The following is a 20,054-nucleotide window of genomic DNA, read 5'->3' as shown; positions in this document are numbered from 1 at the left end:
GCCCTGTGACGGGGCGGGGTTACCGCGGCCACGCCCAGACCCGCCTAGGGGGGCCGGCCGAGGCACGCCGCCGCTGTCACTTCCTGCTCCCACCTCCGCGCGTCAGGACGGCGCGGCGCGACTGCGTCTTCCTCCTCCTCCACCTCTTGCCGGCGTCGCCGTCGCAGAAGAAGAAGCCGCCGGGTCCGGCCGCCTCCGCCCCCTGCCCCGCCGGGAAGAGGCAGAAGGAGGAGCCCGAGAGGGGCGAAGCGAGCGGGCCGGTGGGAGCCTCCTTCTCCTCCTCCTCCTCGCCTTCCCCGCTCCGCAGCCCCTGAGGGAGAGGCCGGGGGGGGCGCTGAGGGCCCGCCTCCCCTCCTGGGACCGGGGCCATGCCCGTGAAGAAGAAGCGCAAGTCTTCGGCGCAGGCCGGCGACGAGACGGGCCTGAAGAAGTGCAAGATCAGCAGGTAACCGGGCCCGGGTCTTAAGGCCCCCGGCGCTGCTCCTAGGGTTGCCACCGGCGGGAGGTGGGTTTTTTTGGGGGGCGGAGCCTGAGGAGGGCGGGGTTTGGGGAGGGGCTGCAACGCCATAGAGTCCAATGGCCCCAGCGGCCGTTTTCTCCAGGGGGGCTGGTCTCTACCGGCTGGAGATCTCCAGCTGCTCCCTGGAGGCCAGGAGCAACGGTATAGGAGCGAAAAACGTTTTACAAACAAGGTGCAGTTTTTATATAAGCTGAGATTCCTATAAGCATACAATGTGCGAATGCAAGTAACCAGACGATAACCAACACGTAGTGTGTACAAAGTATACACTAAAGGAGCAAAACATCTTTCAAAGGTCTATTGAAGATTGTAGCTTTGAAATGAAATGAAAGACATTTACAAAAAAGGTGCAATTTTTATATAAGCTGCTGAGATTCCTATAAAGATACAATGTGCGAATGCAAGTAACCACACGATAACCAACACGTAGTGTGTACAAAATATACACTAAAGGAGCAAAAAAATCTTTCAAAGGTCTCCTATTGAAGATTGTGGCAATGAAATGAATGACATTTACAAACAAGGTGCAATTTTTATATAAGCTACTGAGATTCCTATAAACATACAGTGTACAAATACAAGTAACCACACTATAACCAACACATAGTATGTACAAAATATACACTAAAGGAGCAAAAAATCTTTCAAAGGTCTCCTATTGAAGATTGTGGCTTCTTATTCATCTGAAAATTGAACTTGAACTTATACATACTTGGTACTCTGCTGAGACCTATGAAATGAAATGAAAAACATTTACAAGCAAGGTGCAATTTTTATATAAGCTGCTGAGATTCCTATAAACTTACAATGTACAAATACAAGTAACCACACTATAACCAACACATAGTGTGTACAAAATATACAATTAAGGAGCAAAAAAATCTTTCAAAGGTCTCCTATTGAAGATTGGCTTCTTATTCATCTGAAAATTGAACTTGAACTTATACATACTTGGTACTCGGTACTCTGCTGAGACCTTTGAAAGATTTTTTGCTCCTTTATTGTATATTTTGTACATACTATGTGTTGGTTATAGTGTGGTTACTTGTATTTGTACATTGTATGTTTATAGGAATCTCAGTAGCTTATATAAAAATTGCACCTTGTTTGTAAATGTTTTTCGCTCCTATACCGTTTTCCTAACCTTTGGTATTAGTATAGAGGTGCCTGTTTCTCCCCCACTACCTGGAGGCTGGCAACCCTAGCTGCTCCCTGAACCCACCGCCTCCATGTTGCTTTCAGGAGCGCTTGTCCCAGAGGAAAAGCAAGCCGGTGATTTGAGGAGGAGAATGCGCTTCCCCTCTTTTCCCCGCCTCTGCTCACCTCCCCTTCCTTTTCCCATGCACCTTTCATGGAGATGGATCACAATGGGTAGTAGGGTTGCTAACCTCCAGGTAGTAGCTGGAGATCTCCCGCTGTTACAACTGATCCCCAGCTGATAGAGATCGGTTCACTGGAGAAAATGGCCGTTTTGGCCATTGGACTCTATGGCATGGAAGTCCCTCCCCTCCCTAAACCCCGCCCTCCTCAGGCTCCACCCCAAAAGCATCCCGCCAATAGCGAAAAGAGACCTGGCAACCCCAACGGGTAGCCGTGTTAGAAGAAGAGGAGTTGGTGTTTATATGCCGACTTACTCTACTGCTTAAGGAAGACTCAAACCTGCTTACAATCATCTTCCCCTCCCCACAACGGACACCCTGTGAGGTAGGTGGGGCTGAGAGAGCTCTAAGAGAGCTGTGACTAACCCAAGGCCACCCAGCTGGCTTCACATGTAGGTGTGGGGAAACAAATCCAGTTCGCCAGATTATCCTCCACCGCTCATGTGGAGGAGTGGGGAATCAAACCCGGTTCTCCTGATCAGAGTCCACCGCTCCAAGCCACTGCTCTTAACCACTACACCACGCTGTTAGTCTGTCACTGGCAGTAGAAAAGAACAAGAGTCCAGCAGCACCTTAAAGACTAGCAGAATTTCTGGCAGAGCTTTTGTGAGCCACAAAAGAAATGAGCTGTGGCTCGCGAAAGCTCCTACACTGCCAGAAATTTTGTTAGTCTTTAAGATGCTGCTGGGCTCTTGCTCTTTTCTACTGCCATGCACCTTTGACACTGATATCTATGTGTGGGCATCCTGCCAGCTCTTGCCTTCCTATCCTGGCCCAAACTGAAATACTGTGGCTGGGTTTATATGCATTTGTCCTTGGAAAAAAAAAACCTCTTGCATACATCATCTCCCCCCCCCCCATTTTTTTTACATGGAGCAGAGAACCTGTTTCCACCCCATCTTCACCATTCCCAGGTTCCTCCGTTGGGCTGCGGAGGTCCTTTGTATCTCCTACTACCTGATCCTTTTTAACTGGAGATGCTGGGGATTTTCTGTGTGCAAAGCACTCCCCATCCCACATGCACACACCATGACGTACCTAATGAATGCATGAAGCTGCCTTATACTGAGTCAGACCACTGGTCTGTCAGGGGCAGGGCTGCTCTTACTTGCAGTGGCTCTCCCGGGTCTCGAGCAGAGTTCTTTCACGTCTGGTTACATCTGAACCTTTTCATTGGAAGTGCCAGGAACCGAACCTGAAACCTGCAGCAGGCGCCTTACCACTTAACCACAGACCGTCCTCTGTGAAACTCCAAATGCGTTGATGATACCAAGGTGCCATGTCACTGAGCCAGAGACCTTCCTCTGTGAAGTGCCACATAGGTTGATGCCCTGCCACCGAGCCGCAGACCACTGAGAGATGTGCCGTGAAGAAGATGGATGGTTGCCCACGTTTAACGTGGCCTGGCAACCCTTCCTTTATGTCTTCAGTCTGTGGCTCTTGGCATGCTTGGATTTATGCCTCTGACAGGCCTTCCCACTTCTGGCTTCTCTTGTACAATTGCACAGTGCCAGGACTTAATAACTCTGCTCAAGCGAGAGTTCGCACCTCCCCTCTTCCAAAAAAGGTCACTACTTGTTTAAAATGGAGGCCTTTAGTATACATGGTGCTTTATAATGCAAGTGAAGAGCTGTCACTTAGAGGAGGGCAGGAAGCTTTTCCTGTTGGCAGCAGAGGATAGGACATGCAATAATGGGTTTAAATTACGGGCGGAAAGGTAACCGCTGGATATTAGGGAAAAAATTTTTTACAGTAAGAGTTGTTCAGCAGTGAAATCAGCTTTCTAGGGAGGTGGTGAGCTCCCCCTCACTGGCAGTCTTTAAGCAACAGCTTAGGCTTCATCTCTTCTCCCTTACATTTCAGCTTCTGTCTTAGAGTTGAAGACCCTAGGAGTAGGTAGCTGAGATGGCAGTAAGAGGAGAGCTCTGATGCAGCCTCTGTGTAGAGGGATGTAGACTGAAATTCCTTTTGGCTGCATTTTGGTTTAAATAGGCTGGCCAGATCAAATGCCGCTGGACTTTTCATCTGTGCTCAACTTAAAATAGGGGCTCTGTTTTCACCAACTAATTTTGAACAAGGTGTGTTTGCTGTACCAATGTTGGGGGGGAGGGTTTGCCGTCAAGTCACAGCTGACTTATGGTGACCCAAGGCAAGAGACATTCAGAGGTGGTTTGCCATAGCCTGCCTCCATGTCAGGCTCCTGGTATTCCTGGGAGATCTCCCATCCAAATACTTGCCAGGGTCAAGGTTGAGAGTGTGTGACAGGCCCAAGGTCGCCCAGCAAGTTTCCATGACAGTGGGGATTCGAACCTGGGTTTCCCAGATTCTAGTCCGACACCTTAACCAGTACACCACTCTGACTCTGTGCTTTACCACACCACTGCTATTATGGGGGAGCTCCCTTAGAATCTCACAACAGCGCTCTTACAAGCCCATATAGCATGTACGCAACAGGGGCTATCCCTGTCTAGTCTTGAAACTTGGAAGGCTTTAAGAGGGGAGTGGACATATCCATGGAGGAAAGGGGTATTCATGGCTTCTAGTTAAAATGGATACTAGTCATGATGCATAGCTATTCTCTCCAGGATCAGAGGAGCATGCCTATTATCTTGGGTGCTGTGGAACCCAGGCAGGATGGTGCTGCTGCAGTCGTCTTTGGGGGCTTCCTAGAGGCACCTGGTTGGCCACTGTGTGAGCAGACTGGTGGACCTGATGGGCCTCAGTCTGATCCAGCAGGGCTTTTCTTATGTTCTTATGAAAACCTCAGTGGAAGGAGATGCTTGAAATATTTCTAGATGATTTCGCTTTCATGCTGCACCTACTGAACAATCCTATGCATATCTACTCAGAAGTTAGTCCCCATGATGTTCAGTGATGCTTATTCCCAGGTAAGTGAGCAGAGAATTGCATTCTTGTCCTGCACTACATTGAGGAACCTTGATTTAGATCCTATAGACAATTTTTATGCTGTGCTGAAAGAGCAATTTTTGCTCCGTTGCTGATGCTTGTTGCAGTTGGACCGAGTTCTCGCCAGTTTATCTAGATTGATAAGCTTGACCTTTATAGTTTGCTTATGCACATGGTGTCATGTCAGTGTGGTATAGTGGTTAAGAGCAGTGGTCTCTAATCTGGAGAACTGGGTTGGTTTCAGATTTCAAATTTATTAGTACGGTCGACTGACCAATCACGTGCCAACACATCAAAAATTCCAGACTCAACAGTTTTGCACCACAGAAACACAGGCTGCCCGTACATATAAAGGTATAAGATCAATAAAAGCAACCCCTGGTTAAAATTATCATCATAAAATTGTAAAACAATCATTTTCTAATAAAGTTCTGCGTATTTTAATAGCAACGGCGCAGAACGTGGCAGTTTGGAGCGTAAGCTGAGGGTCTTCTCCTAATAGGAGCTTCTTTGCCGAAAGCTCAACTGACTCTTCAGGGAATTTACCAAGTAGGGGGGAAATAAGCTTCAATCTAACTTCGTGGTAGAATGGGCAACATATCAGTGCATGTTCAATGGTTTCAATGTCCCCTGTTCCACACAGACATAACCTCTCTGATGGGGCTAGGATAGAGGCATAGTCTTCAGAACTGAGGCAATTAGACAAGAGTTTCCATAAGTAGTATGAGTCTAAAGGCAACTGTTCCCATCTACACTCTTAGCACAGTCATACCAAAATTCGAACAGTGATTGGTAGTAATAATAGTATTTATTTGTTCTGTGTTAGTTGCATTTATTGGTGGCTTAAATGGAGTAGTCAAAGAGACCAAAGAAATATGTACACAGACTTCCAAATTGCTTGTACTTTAAATATCGGATTCATAGGTACCTCTCAGTTGTGCAGTGTAGTTGTAGATTTTCAGCTACTGTAGATGTTTTACTGGTGGGTGTATGTGTGTTCAGTGTCACCCAGGATTCAGACTTTCAGTTAAACATGAACCTTTTTATTAAATGAAACTGATAGATGTGGTTTACGTTGTTACATGGCCTTTTAATTGCTGGTTCTGAGCTTTCATTTTACAGTTGAGAAGTTTCTAAAGCTGCAATCCTAAACTTAGATACCAAAAAGTCCCCTTGAATTTGCTGGGAACTTCTGAATATACGTGCTCAGGGTCATGCTCTAATTCAAGCCCACAGGCACCATTGTAGATCTAACAAAAGTTGCTGGGCACAACCACAAAATGTCAGGGAGTTATGTGTAACTTTAACAGTAACTCTTCCAACAAGCTGAAGCTCTGTTTAACAGTCGAAAAGAGCAAGAGTCCAGTAGCACCTTAAAGACTAACAACATATCGGGCAGGATAAGAGGTTTCATGAGTAACAGCTCACTTCTTCAGATACACAACTCACAGAAGCTCAAACCCTGCCAGAAATTTTGTTAGCTACCATAGTTGTTAAGAGCAGTGGTTTGGAACAGTGGTCTCTAATCTGGAGAACCAGGTTTGATTCCCCACTCCTCCACATGAGCGGCAGATGCTAATCTGGTGAACCGGGTTGGTTTCCCCACTGCTACGCATTAAGCCAGCTGGGTGACCTTGGGCTAGTCACAGCTCTCTTAGAGCTCTCTCAGCCCCACCTACCTCACAGTGTGTCTGTAGTGGGGAGGGGAAGGGAAGGTAAGCCGGTTTGAGACTCCTTAAAGGTAGAGAAAAGCGGAGTATAAAACCAACTCTTCTTCTCCCCCCCCCCTTAAGCAGGTTCACCGGAGAGGTGGCCATGTACGTGCTCATAAATAAATAATACTTTATGGGAGCAGGTGATCACTTGATGACAGAACTCGTACTCCTCTTCCTACTGGGCTCTTGCTCTGCTGCTGCAAACAAACACAGCTACCCATCGTGCTCTGTTTAACAAAATGCTTTTTAAAAATATCTTCTTGCATATGCCTGCAGTCACACAGTGAAGACCCTTGTGCTTTGGTGGGCAGCTGTTGCTGCATAGCCAATCAGATCTCCGATGGACCTGCTGAGCAAAAACCCCACCTGGCCTTTGCCCACTTTCTGAAAACACATGAGCCAGGAAAGGTGTCGTTAGGCGCCATGGTCCCCTCGAGCTCCACAGTGGGGACCCCTGCTCTAATTGGAATTTTGTTTTACTTACCTGATTCATACCCTGCTCTTCAGACGTGCTTTCAAGCAGCCTGCTAAAGAAACAAGGCAATCAACATTATCATAAAATGTAATTAAAGCGACCAGGTTTGAAGACAGCAGTGTAAAAACCGGCATTAAAGTGAAACCTCCACCGGACAAAACAAGCCGATCTTCTTGCTTGGTTAAATACAGAGTATGGTGACTTTCTTATGGCAGAGAGAATTCTGTAAAATCAGAGCTGTAACACATTTTTTCCTTTGTAAACCCCAAACACGTGGCCACCAAGAAGTCCCACCAGAAAGAGCCGGAGAGTCCAAAAGGGCAAAAACGCTCCCTGAAGTATACTGGGTCCAGAACAACAAATATTTGGGATTTTAATTCTCAGTGAGAATGTATGTTGGGTAATCCATAGGGATTAGTGTTTTGTATCTATGAGCAATTGTGCCATCAGGTTAGAAAAATAACATGAAATGCCATATTTGTTCTACTGCAGACCTCCTGGCTTGTTTGGCTGTGAGTCACTTTGTTGCATCATTTATTCTGCCAGTAATTTAATATTTCTGGGCCTGATTCAGCTGTATTTCAATGTGCTTATTGTGCATAACTGTTAGCACTAACAGTGTTACAGATCCTGTTATCTATATATCCAGTGGGCCCAGGTACACATTGTCGTATAAATATACCTGATTAGTTACTTGTTTTAAAAGGCCATTAAAATATACCTGATTAGTTACTTGTTTTAAAAGGCCATTAAAATACACTTAAGTGACCTGTCAAAGATGCTTATAAGGGCGCTTTCACACGTGCCAAATAATGCGCTTTCGATCCACTTTCATTTTTTTTAATTTAAAAACTTTATTACATACATAAAAATTACATACATAGGTAAAATTCAGGGAAAGAAAAAGAAACAAAAAATATCAATCAAAATTACATACCGTTACAGATAAAAGTAATGATAATAATAATAAAAGATAACAAACTCAGCTACACATATTAAAGCCAGCAAAAACATTACTCGCCTTCCTCTCCATGTTTTAGATTTTTGAAAGTTTTTTCCATTCTAGAGATTATTGGGATCCAGACAGCATCTAGATCTTCTAGATCTTTATCATTTTTATAAGTCAGCTTAATTAATATATAAGTTTGTTTAGCCTTATTTATCCAATTGTTTATGTCCGGAAATTTGTTTGTTTTCCAATATCTTGCAAAGCTAATTCTAGCTGTTGTTAACATATGAAGGAAGCTTTCGATCCACTTTCAATGCATTTTCCAGCTGGATTTTACTGTGTGAATCTGCAAAATCCACTTGCAAACGATCACTAAAGTGCACTGAAAGTGGAATGAAAGTGCATTATTCAGCTTGTGTGAAAGTGCCCTTAGTGATTGTATTTCCTATCAAGGGCAGTTTATGAGGTCGTATACTTCCTGAATTAAAACTTGCTGTATCTAAATATGTGTAGGCATAAACATGTCAGTTCAAACTTGAAAAACGTGGCTATGAGAATAAAAGTGAGTTGTTGACCTGTTGCAGTGCAGTTAATATCCATTGTCTTTTTCAATTCTCAAGCAGATATACTTATGAAGAACGTTGTTCTTTGTTTGGTACTTAGAAAGGGTATTTAGTCCCTGGTAAAACTTGTGGGAAAGAATAAGGTCGAACAGGACGAATGCATTTGGAGCAGACTCTTTTGCCCTTCAAAAAAAAGGGCTTTATTTTTTTAATAGCTCATTACAGGGAATTACACCTGGAAAATGTGACAGTGACTTTATTGTTGTCCTCCTTATATTTTTGTAAGCTATTGCAGGTCTCAAGCTTCTAGTAAAGTGATAAGCGGAGAGGACCATTTTTCAAGCAAGAAGTGCCTGGCCTGGTTTTACGAATATGCAGGTATGAAACTGCTGCTTGTTTTAAATTCTTCTTTTTGACACAATTAATGAGGTGTGCCCCGTGGTGCAGAGTGGTGAGCTGCAGTACTGCAGTCCAAGCTCTGCTCATGACCTGAGTTCGATCCTGACGGAAGTCGGTTTCAGGTAGCTGGCTCAAGGTCGACTCAGCCTTCCATCCTTCCGAGGTCGGTAAAACAAGTACCCAGCTTGCTGGGGGTAAAGGGAAGATGACTGGGGAATGCACTGACAAACCACCCTGTAAACAAAAGTCTTCCTAATAAACGTCAGGATGTGACGTCACCCCATGGGTCAGGAATGACTCAGTTCTTGCATAGGAAACCTTTACCTTTTAATGTATAATTTAAATGTTTTTTAGGCACGTTAATTATACTTAAGCATAATGTGGGTAGCTATAGTATCCAGATTCTAAAATCCAGTTTTAAGTTTGCCAGGGCACCATGTCAGTGGTTACTTAGCTAGCCTGTCCCGTCTACCTGCTCTTCTTTGGTAACTGGGAGCCCACAGGAAGCAATGAGGGAGATGAGCACCTGTTCCTCTCTGGTGGTGGAAAGTGCCGTCAAGTCACAGCTGATGTATGGCAACCCCGTAGGTTTGTCAAGGCAAGAGGCATTCAGAGATGGTTTGCCATTGCCTGCCTCTGTGTGGGCTGAGAGAACTGCGACTGGCCCGAGGTCACCCAGCAGGCTTCTTGTAGAGGAGTGGGGAATCGAACCTGGTTCTCCTGATTGGAGTCCACCACTCTTAACCACTACACCACGCTGGCTCTCTTCGGTCACATTACTCATGCATAGTTATTATTGTTATTTATCTAGCACCATCAATATGCTTGGTGCTGTACAGAATGCAGTGCAGCAGGTCCCTGCCCCAAGAAGCCTACAATCTAAATTTAGACATGTGTGAGACAAAGGGAGGAGGGAGAATACGTACCATGGGATTCATTAATTTTTACACTTTTGCAGTTGCAGTAGGAAAGAGGAGCTAAAGGGATTGTGCCATAAGCTTTACAGAAGAGGTAGGTTTTCAGGCGAATTTGAAGGAAGTGAGAGATGGCATCATGCAGCTGTTCTAGGAAGCAGTTCTAGGCAGAAGGGGCAGCAGAGGTCGAAGTCATTTGAGGGAGCAAAAGACCTGATAGCTAAGAGAGATGAAACATGGAGCAAAACTCACAGGCAAGGATGTATCTGGGGAAGGGAAGACCACAGAGGAAGTTGAAGGTAGGATGCCAGTTCTGGGAATGAACATGAAGCCAGTGTAGATATCTCTTCAGGATCAGAGGAGCAGGCCTATTATCTTAGGTGCTGTGGAACACAGGCAGGATGGTGCTGCTGCAGTAGTCTTGTTTGGGGGCTTCCTAGAGGTGCCTGGTTGGCTTCTGTGTGAACAGACTGCTAGATTTGATGGGCCTTGGTCTGATTCAGCAGGGCTTTTCTTATGTTCTTAAGGAGAGGTGTCAAATGGTCAGAATGAGAACTGAATGATTTGGTAGTCAAGTGATGGACAGAGCTGAAAGGGCCAGCGAATTACAATGGAATACCAGTGAGGAGGAGTTAGCCATAGTCATGGTAAGAGGTTACCAGAAGATGAAGCAAGCTAATGGCTGTAGATTTGTTTGTATACTCAGGTATGCAGCAGTAGCCACTTAGCTTGATTAGCTGTCCTTATACAGAAAAGGGGTTAAGAATAGGTGAATAATTAGGACCTTTACCTTGCCTCTCTTTACTAGTAATTCTGTAAACAGTGACGTGATCTTCTCTCAGGAGGTGGCTGATATTCAGAAGTTACAAACACACAGCAAACTGAGTTGATGATCTGAGGGGTATTACACCAAATGTCCTCAGATAGGTTGCCTCAGCAAGGGCTCAGTTTCATGTTTGCTTGCCCAATGAGTTTAAAGAACACATTTGGTGGCATGGTTGGGTCTTAGAACCCTAGTCTTTGTCAGAAGCTGCAGCGCGAAGGGAGCAAATGGATTGAGCGTCCCCTTTCCCTCTTGCGGCTTCCCTGCCACACATTCCTGCCGCCCAGAATCTGCTTGGGCCATAAACGAAAGACGCAATCATGACTTGTGTTATCTCAACATGCTTTCTTCTTCTTGGAGGTGAGGACGAAGTTGTTGGTCCGGAAGGAATGGAGAAATTCTGTGAGGATATTGGCGTTGAACCTGAAAACGTGAGTTTTGCTACCGGAGATTTCTAGCCATTAGTAAAAATTGTATATTTCCAGTTTTCCATTGTTTTTGCTTCCTTTGTGTTGCTTTGGGTTTCTTTTGTCTTCCCCAGCCAACCATGGGGCTCTGGTTTTCGGTTTTTTAAATGCTGGATTAGATCTAAGGATTCATTACTTAGTGATCTACCGTAAAAGCAGTTTTTGAAAATTGAGTTCAAGGGTGGAACAACATAAGAAAGTACTGAGTTCTTAACTCTGTGTCTTCCTGGTAAGGCAAACCTGAGGGTGGAAGTGTAGTTGGAGCGGAGAATGGGAAGGAGGTGCTTAACCGTCACCACCCAACCAATTTTAAGCTCGTTGCCTTCTCCCCAGAGTCTGCAGTCAGACATAAGCATAGCTAAGTGAAAAACGGCATTGGGGATATTTACAGGGCCATATAATTGGATGTGGAAGGAGGAGAAGAAAAATAATTGGTTTTTATACCCTGCTTTTCTCTACCTTGAGTCTCAAAGTGGCTTACAATCGCCTTCCCTTCCCCACAACAGACACCTCGTGAGGTAGGTGGGGCTGAGAGAGTTCAGAGAGAACTGTCACTGGCCCAAGGTCACCCGGCAGGCTTCATGTGGAAGAGTGGGGAAACAAGCCCAGTTCTCCAAATTACAGCCCGCCACTCTTCGCAACACCACGCTGAATAAAATTTCAGTGGCGTTAAGAAATCTATTTTAAAACTCCCAACAAGTTTTTTTTCCTTAGGCAAATCGACAAAAATCTTAAATAAATAATATAATCTGAAATACGTGAATATATTAGTACCTGAGAATGGGGGGTTGCGCTGTATCTTGTTCATAGGATCCAGGCCATAGTTTGCAATTTTAAAACCCAGTATGTTGCTTTTTTTTAGTAGTAGCCTGTCAAATCTTTGTACGGTCCAAAACATGATGTCTGTGGGTGGGACTTTCAAGGCAAGGAAGGTTTTTCTATGTGGCAACAAGCCTCTTCTGAAGAATGCTAACTGGTGTTTCTCAATAACGGTTGAGGTTCCTTAGTGTATCCGTTTTATGACAAGGGCATTTGATATCTATCACTTGGTTGAAGCTATGTGTAGCAAAGTCCTTCAGCTTTTATGTCCAACCTTGGGATTCGCAAATTATTTCATTGTGCATGTGATTCCAGAATGCCTCTGGAATCCCAGTTCTGGACAAAATTTGCAGATGTCTGCTAAGTCTGATAGTATTGCTATGCACGCATGGGTCTTTTCAGATATTTAGTTATCTTAAATTAAGTCATAGGTTTAATGTCACAAGTATATTGTGTAGGAATCTAGAAGGTTGGGCCACAATAATGAAAAAAATAATATTAAAAATATATATTTATTATTAAGTGCAATTACGCTTTAAAAGAGTTAAAAACATAAACCTCAAAAGGTAGATTTCATACATATGAGGAATCACATGGAACAGCTACATTGGTTGCACAATAAAAGCCACCAAGACAATACACATTTCTGCCCATAGGGCCTTCTTCAGTGGTCACAATACAGAGTGTACACACATCTACAATCAAATAACAATCTTTGTAACAGTCAATGCAGGTTCCACATGAAACAGTTCATTATTGGGGCTCCAGATAAAAGTAAAATCAGGCCTGAACTCATCCTGGTGCTCCCATCAATCACATAAATAAACGTGATGTAACTATTCTAGACAACGTCCAGCAAGTGGAAGTTGTGTGTCAACCGGTCAAAAAAAAGCATGAAATTTACATTTTGAGGTTTATGTTTTTAACTCTTTCAATTGTACTTACTAATAACTATATATTTGTAATATTGTTTTTAATCGTGGCTCAACCTTCTAGGTTCCTAGCCTGTTTTACGGGTTGGGTATAGCTCCCTTTATTTTGGTGGTTATAAGTATATTGTGACCAACAAATGCCAGTTCTTATGCTATTCTTTAAACCCACACCTATGTTGTCGTAAAGTGCATTGCAGACAATCTTTTTTTTAATTTTCAACTCTTTCTGTGCGACTTTCCTCGTAGATCTGAATGCTTTTACATGTACTTTCTGCAGAATGTTAGATGAAGAACTTCTAGGAGCCCAATTGCACTGTAGAATAAAGGTTTTCTTTTTTAAATCCCCTGTTTTGGAGCAATTTCTCTATATGACGATGTTTGAATCCCTCCCACCTCCTTAAGCTACAGGAGGGATTAAACCATAAAACTGTAAGGTTCATCTTCGTGGCCTGTGCAGCCCTACATGGGTACTGCGCATGCGCAGGCCAGCCTGCGCATGCACAGTACCTGCACAGAGGACCACTCGATGAACAACAGTTACAGGTAAGTGCAACACTGTTATATGTGAGGAACTGGCTTGACTGAGTGATTTTTAAATCCATCTTTATCATGAATCCAAAGGTATTTGAGTTGCTAATTCAATAATGAAATGATTTTTTTCCTTGTCTAATTTATCTGTTCCATTTTTCTCTTCACCCATTTAGATTATTATGTTAGTTTTAGCCTGGAAACTGGAGGCTGAAAGCATGGGATTTTTTACCAAGGAAGAATGGTTGAAGGGGATGACCTCATTGCAGTAAGAACTTAACTATATTTGAAATCTCATCTGTATGGTGGGGGGTGAATGAAAAGACAGATTTTTTTCCCGCTTTCAGTTACCCGGTAACTTAGTTGATTTACTGTAGGGGCGTCCATTTTAAACAGGCTTTTTATTCATTCCCTGGGGATGCCTGCCGTGTTTGATGTTGGTGGTTTTTCCCTGAGGGCCAAGCTAGACAATTCTAGTGGGAAGAAGCTTTAGGATGGAATGGGAAGGAAGAGGAAGGAATGGTCAAGTTGTTTTAACCATAAAATGGCTCTTCCTCCTTTTTCTTGGGAAGGAGCACTATTGGGAGCATAAAACCCTTCATCCCCCACCCCCGACTTCCCTTCAGGCCCAGGAGGCAAGGGGCATTGCTCCCTTTTCCCATGTACCTTTTTGGCGGTGGCTGGCCTACAGAGTGTCACTGCTTTGTGTGGGTTTTGTTGCTAACACAGTCGTGTCTTCAAGAGTACTTTTTGTTTCTCCATGGCAGTGAATTGTACCTTAACCTTATTTACAGTGTTAGCCGCTGTTTCCATAAACAGCAGCCAATGGGTTATGCAGGAAGAAGTCACGGTCAGGGGCCGCTAGTGGGGGCGGGGTTAAATCTGCTGCCTGCCCTGATGTTCTTAGTATTTGGAGCGAGGAACTTGATTCCCTCCCCCCTTCCTAATCATCGAAGAGTAAAGCCTGGGTACGTTGTCCCACAGAAGACAGTGGTGCCACTGCATACGGAGTCAACCACCGTTTGCTGAATCCCACTCTCAGCTAAGCTTTGCATCGGGTCTGAATCTTAGTCACTTTAGAGTGTGATGGAATGTTGAGGAAGGGATACAAAATATTGAGGATGGAGGGAATGTTGGGGACCGGCCATTTTGCTTCTTGTAGGAGGGAAGGCGTTCAGCTCGCGCCTACGAAAAATTCCTGCTTCTATTTAATTAGAAAGAATCAGTATAACACATAATATTACAATGCGTGCTTTTTGAAAGCTTGGAATTGTCTATAATATTTTTTATTTTATGATATACAATGAAATATATGAGACAAAACTTACAAAGAAAAGAAAGAATATAAAAGTTAGTTTTTAAAAAAACTGTAAATGAGATCAAACTGAGGGTTGCAGCGATACATACGAATTGCGTTAGTAGGCTCATAACTACTCCGTCTAGTTCCTGAGCATCTAAAGACTTGTTTATAATATACTTGAATTGTTTGGCCAGTGGTCTTGACAAAACCATCCTCTTTCTGGCTACTCATCTAAACAGACAAACAAAAAGAGATGTCATTATTATAATGAATTTCTGTGTGGGGGGTTTTTTTCCTTCTAAAATACGTTTTGCTACTCCTAGTCAGCTTTTTAAACGAAGCCTTAACAGTGAATAAAGTATGATTCAAAGCTGGGTTTAGAATTTGACCTATAGTCCTAATCCCCTATAACTCATCTGCAAGATAGGTTTCCCCTGGGATTTGTATGCGAGACAGTAGCTGCATTCAGGCATTATATTAAGCTGTAATTAACCAGGTTTGTTGACATTGGGTCTGAACTCAGCCTGCTTGCTTTGCTATGACGTGCTTGCTTCCTCCCACCTTCATTAGCAGATGAAGATCGATCGAAAAGAACTTGATTTCATCAAGGATCCGTTTGATGCCCGAGTGTGGGCAACTTTGCAAATCAGAATTTCTTCCCCTTCCCCAAACTAGGATTCTGAACCTCAGCTTAATCCCAGTTTATAGTCCTGGTTTGTGGGGAGTAAGCAACCTTCAGTGTGCCAAGACCCCTTCATCCAGACGTCTTGTGAACAGGGGCTTAATCGAGCCTGACAGTTTTCAGTCAAGCTCCTTGCACAAGACGAGTTAGGGGGCACATGGTGGACGTGCATGCACGGCAGATGAGCTGTTTTTTTCTAGATGCAAGCAAACTGTTGTTCAAGGTCACTTATGTTGTCTGTATGCAGTCAGTATCTTCATTTTGAAGACTAGTTAGCTATTATCCACCTTTATTGTATTAAGTATATATCACTTCAGTGCTTTGCTTCTAGCAAGCCAGTTGTCATAGATCCTGAGAGGTCTGCCAGTAAGTGTAAATATACAGTTCATAAACATTTACAAATTGATTTCAGATTAAAACTTGATCAAAAATTGAAGTGGTCAGCAAATTAGGCCCAAGTAATGCCGTTTGTGTAAGAGCCAGTAATATGACATGGTATTTGTCCTTGGAAAGTATATCTGTCCCTGATAGCAGATGCTGTTATGCAATTTTTTTTAAAGGAAATTGTATTTCCCTTCCCATCGTATGTTTACTGTCACCTTTCATTTTAGATGTGACTGCACAGAGAAACTGCAAAGTAAATTTGATTTTTTGCGCTCACAATTGAATGACATTTCAACATTTAAGAATATCTACAGATATGCGTTTGATTTTGCAAGGGTAAGTGCATCAACTCCTTAGGAACAAAGTGACCTCAAGAGGCTGCTGTTGCATTTTCTCAGTCTTGCTTTCTTATTTTAGGATAAAGACCAGAGAAGTCTCGATATCGATACCGCAAAATCTATGTTAGCGCTTCTACTAGGAAGAACGTGGCCACTGTTTTCGGTTTTTTACCAATATTTGGAGGTATGCATTTTTTAAAAAATAGCCAGCACAGGCTTCACTTTAATATGCATTGCAAACGACAAGTTGCTAAAAGTGCAATCCTTAACATTACACCCTTCGAAGCCCATTGGTTTCAGTGGAGGTAGAAGGGTGTGACTCTGTTTAGGATTGCACTGTAAATGATCTACTCCATGTTAGTGCCATCTTGGGGTGTATCAGCAGAGGCATAACATTCAAATTGCAAGATGTCATAGTCCCGCTGTACATTGCATTGATCAGGCTGCACCTGAAGTATTGTGTGCAGTTCTGGAGGCCTCACTTTAAAATGGATGTGGATAGAATAGAACGGGTGCAGAGAAGAGCGACAAGGATGATCAGGGGCCTGGAGACCAAGCCCTGCAAGGAAAGTCTGAGGGACTTGGGAGTGTTCAGTCTGGAGAAGAGGATGTTGAGGTGGGACATGATTGCTGTCTTCAAGTATTTGAAGGGGTGTGACTTAGAAGAGGGCAGGGAGCTGTTCCTGTTGGCAGCAGAGGATAGGACTCACAATAATAGGTTTAAATTACAGGCAGAAAGGTACCAGCTGGATGTTAGGAATTTTTTTTAGTTACAGTAAGAGCTCATCAACAGAGGAATTGGTTACCTAAGGAGGTGGCGAGCTCTCCCTCACTGGCAGTCTTAAAGCAGCAGTTGGACAAACACTCGTCAGGGATGCTCTACACCAATGGTACCCAAACTTTTGAGTCATGGAACACTTTTCAGGAGATAAATTAGTCACCGAACACAAATTTTCACCTAGCACCTATAAACTAAACTGAATAACAGTGGTATTTTTTTCCCCATTCTCTTCATGGAGCACTAGGAGATGCTTCACGGAGCACCAAGTGCTCCTTGGAGCACAGTTTGGGAACCTCTGCACGCTGATCCTGCATTGGGTAGGAGGGGGTTGGGCTAGATGGCCTGTACTAACCATGTAGGGAAGGAGAGCCCATATGAGCACACTGACCCCACCCCCTGCATCTGTCTGGTCTCCTGGTCATCTGCAGGCTCTGACTCATTAGGGGAAGCAGCCACACAAACTCCCTCCTTCTAATCGGTGAAGCAGCTTTCCAGACGTCGCTGCTCATGGAGAGGGGTAGTTCATGTGGCAATGTCCCATGTGCCCCTGCAAACGACTCGGTGATTACGTGGAGACGGGGTGGAGCCAGTGCCCTTAGGCTCACTCTTCTGTTCCGCACACTCAGTGACTGTGTGAGGGCTGTCATTTGTACCAGACTTTTGTTCTATAGAAAGTGGGGGTAACACTCAATCTTATCGCTGGCTAGAAGAAGAGTTGGTTTTTATATGTCGACTTCCTCTACCACTTAAGGGAGAATAAAACCGGCGTACAATCACTTTCCCTTCCCCTCCCCACAACAGACTCCCTGTGAGGTAGGTGGGGCTGAGAGACCTGTGACTAGCCCAAGGTCACCCAGCTGGCTTCATGTGTAGGAGTGGGGAAACAAATCATTTCACCAGATTAGCGTCCCCCGCTCATGTGGAGGAGTGGGGAATCAAACCCGGTTCTCCAGATCAGACCACCGCTCCAAGCCACCGCTCTTAACCACTACACCACGCTGGCTCGCCATTTACCTTTTTTCCACTCAGAAAAGAGGAGAATGTTTTAAGCCGCGCTGGATCCCTGTTGGGGAGAAAAGTGGGGTACAGATTAACTAAAGAAAAATTCCAACATGGTGCCCTGCTGACCGTTGTTCCCTTCTGGCATGCCCAAACAATCTTCTTTTCTGAAGTCCAGGCCAACCCTCTTAAATCCATAAATCCCTCTTCTATAGCCTGCTAAGTCCCTCAGAAACACTTCCTGGATAACAGTAAATTCTTCTGAGGAAAAACTGTTTGTATTTATGTTCCTGTGTCTGACACTGTTGTGGCTGAGAGATTTCTTGCTTCCCCCCCACACACCCCTGCAGCAGTCGAAATACAGAGTTATTAACAAAGACCAGTGGTACAATGTGTTAGAATTCAGCCGAACTGTCCACGCAGATCTTAGCAACTATGATGAAGATGGGGCATGTAAGTATTCCCATTATAATCAAAGTACCGTGTTTTGTTTTGAAGAATATGGGGACAAATAGTGTTCCTAAAAGAAAACAGACCTCTAATATAAAAATAAATGTCATTGATCTGATTTTTTTTAAACTGCTTTTGCATAATTATGAAGGAGCCAGTATTGTTCATGTTCATAACTTCTCTAGTATTTTTCATGGTACCAAATTACTTGACAGTCTTACCTTGCATTAGTCCTGCACAGGCTTTTGAACTAGGTTATGAGCAAAGATATTGACATTCTCAGGACAGTACTTTGAGTTTCAAGGCTGTGTTTCACCTTTGAACTTGTGTTTTTAGTATGTGAGACTCCGATTCTCCTGACTAGCTAGTATAGTGAACTGAAGTGACCAGTTGCCATCCGGGAAGTCTATTTACCAAGAGCTTCCTATCCCAAACCTACAAAGGTTAAATTCCTGTTGATTCAGAAGAATCGTCCTTGTGAGCATGAATTTTACTTCACATATCTATGGCCTTTTCTTCTGTCCTTTGATGGATGAAATAATGAATGAATCAGAGAAACCCTTATCAACAAGGGTTGTTTTTTGTTTTGTTTTTTAAGTTGCGTAGCATGCTACAGCCGGTTCCCTTCTCTGTTCTGCAAGTGATGCTTGCAGCTTGCCGGTCCACTGGAAGGGAACGTGAACTAGGTTGAATAGACTGATGCAGCTGACTGTTGTGACTCCTGTCCTGTGTCTCAGTAAAGTTGTGGCGACTTTTGTAAACATTTGCCTCAAGAACTTGTGCCTATTTTGTCCTCAACATGACTTCTTAAAACCCGGGTTGGAAAGGAATTCATGGACCAATTAGTTAGTAATTACTCTGACCTTGATCCAGTGATCTGTCAGCAGAAGTTGCTTGCGGATGCAGATTCCTTCCCAGCAGAAGTTTCTCTTATCCCCTTAGCTGTTTGTCCCCAAACCCCAGGAATCATTATTCTGGGGGTCAAAATGGACCACTGGAGGGAAGGAAATCTGGAGAGAAAGGGTGTTCCTTCCAATGGCCCCATGATACATTCCAAGGCCTTTATTAACCCTTCCAATTGTAGCTAATGATACACATCTGAAAAACTCCAACTCATAAAACAGCAGTATGTAACCAACATTGCTCCATTTTTCAGGGCCTGTTCTTCTCGACGAATTTGTGGAGTGGCAAAAGATTCGCCAAGCATCATAGCGAAAACAGGTCTGAAAAAAATGCTGGATCTTGCGATGTCCACCTCTACAAAAAAACTGAATCAAAACCAAGGGTCCACATCCTTATGAACTTCATAGTAATTTTTTCCTTTTATTTTTAAAGGAAGCCTTGTTACATGTGAAACGGGCATTGAACCACACCTCTTCTGCGACTGAAAGTTGGGGATTTTTTTTTGTCTTGAGTTTCAATCATTTCAGAACAATAAAGGTTCAGATTTTTAAGAGTCTTCAAAGTGAAGGAGATCCCTTGAGTTAAGAATATAGTTTCTGTACTCTCAAAACCAAAATATTGTAAGCTGTGTTGGACGTACCCCTGTCAGGGGTGTGTGAATCCTGGAGATGTGTTTTGAAAAGCGTAGTAGGGTATGGTTCAGATATGGTAGTTTTGCTAATGGAACGACTGTCTTTAGAAGAATGATAACATTATGCCTTGGGTGGTGTTTTACTGATGCGCCGCCTCACTTGTGCCATTGGCTGCCACTTCTCAAGGAGGGTGTG

The 20,054-nt window shown here is 43.7% G+C and overlaps 1 protein-coding gene across 1 annotated transcript; it reads left to right on the top strand.

Annotated features, from left to right (window-relative positions):
- The first annotated feature begins 366 nt into the window (after window positions 1-366).
- On the top strand, window positions 367-19,796 carry DCUN1D5 (defective in cullin neddylation 1 domain containing 5). The gene is made up of 8 exons (XM_056858707.1): window positions 367-445; window positions 8,795-8,886; window positions 11,005-11,075; window positions 13,567-13,658; window positions 15,984-16,092; window positions 16,174-16,278; window positions 18,225-18,327; window positions 19,481-19,796. The coding sequence occupies exons 1-8, from the start codon at window positions 369-371 to the stop codon at window positions 19,534-19,536; spliced, it is 705 nt and encodes a 234-aa protein (XP_056714685.1). The 5' UTR covers window positions 367-368; the 3' UTR covers window positions 19,537-19,796.
- The last annotated feature ends 258 nt before the right edge of the window (window positions 19,797-20,054 follow it).

Source organism: Euleptes europaea, chromosome 12 (assembly GCF_029931775.1).
Source record: "Euleptes europaea isolate rEulEur1 chromosome 12, rEulEur1.hap1, whole genome shotgun sequence".
NCBI classification, from domain to species: Eukaryota; Metazoa; Chordata; class Lepidosauria; order Squamata; family Sphaerodactylidae; genus Euleptes; species Euleptes europaea.
This window is presented reverse-complemented; position numbering and strand designations above follow the sequence as displayed.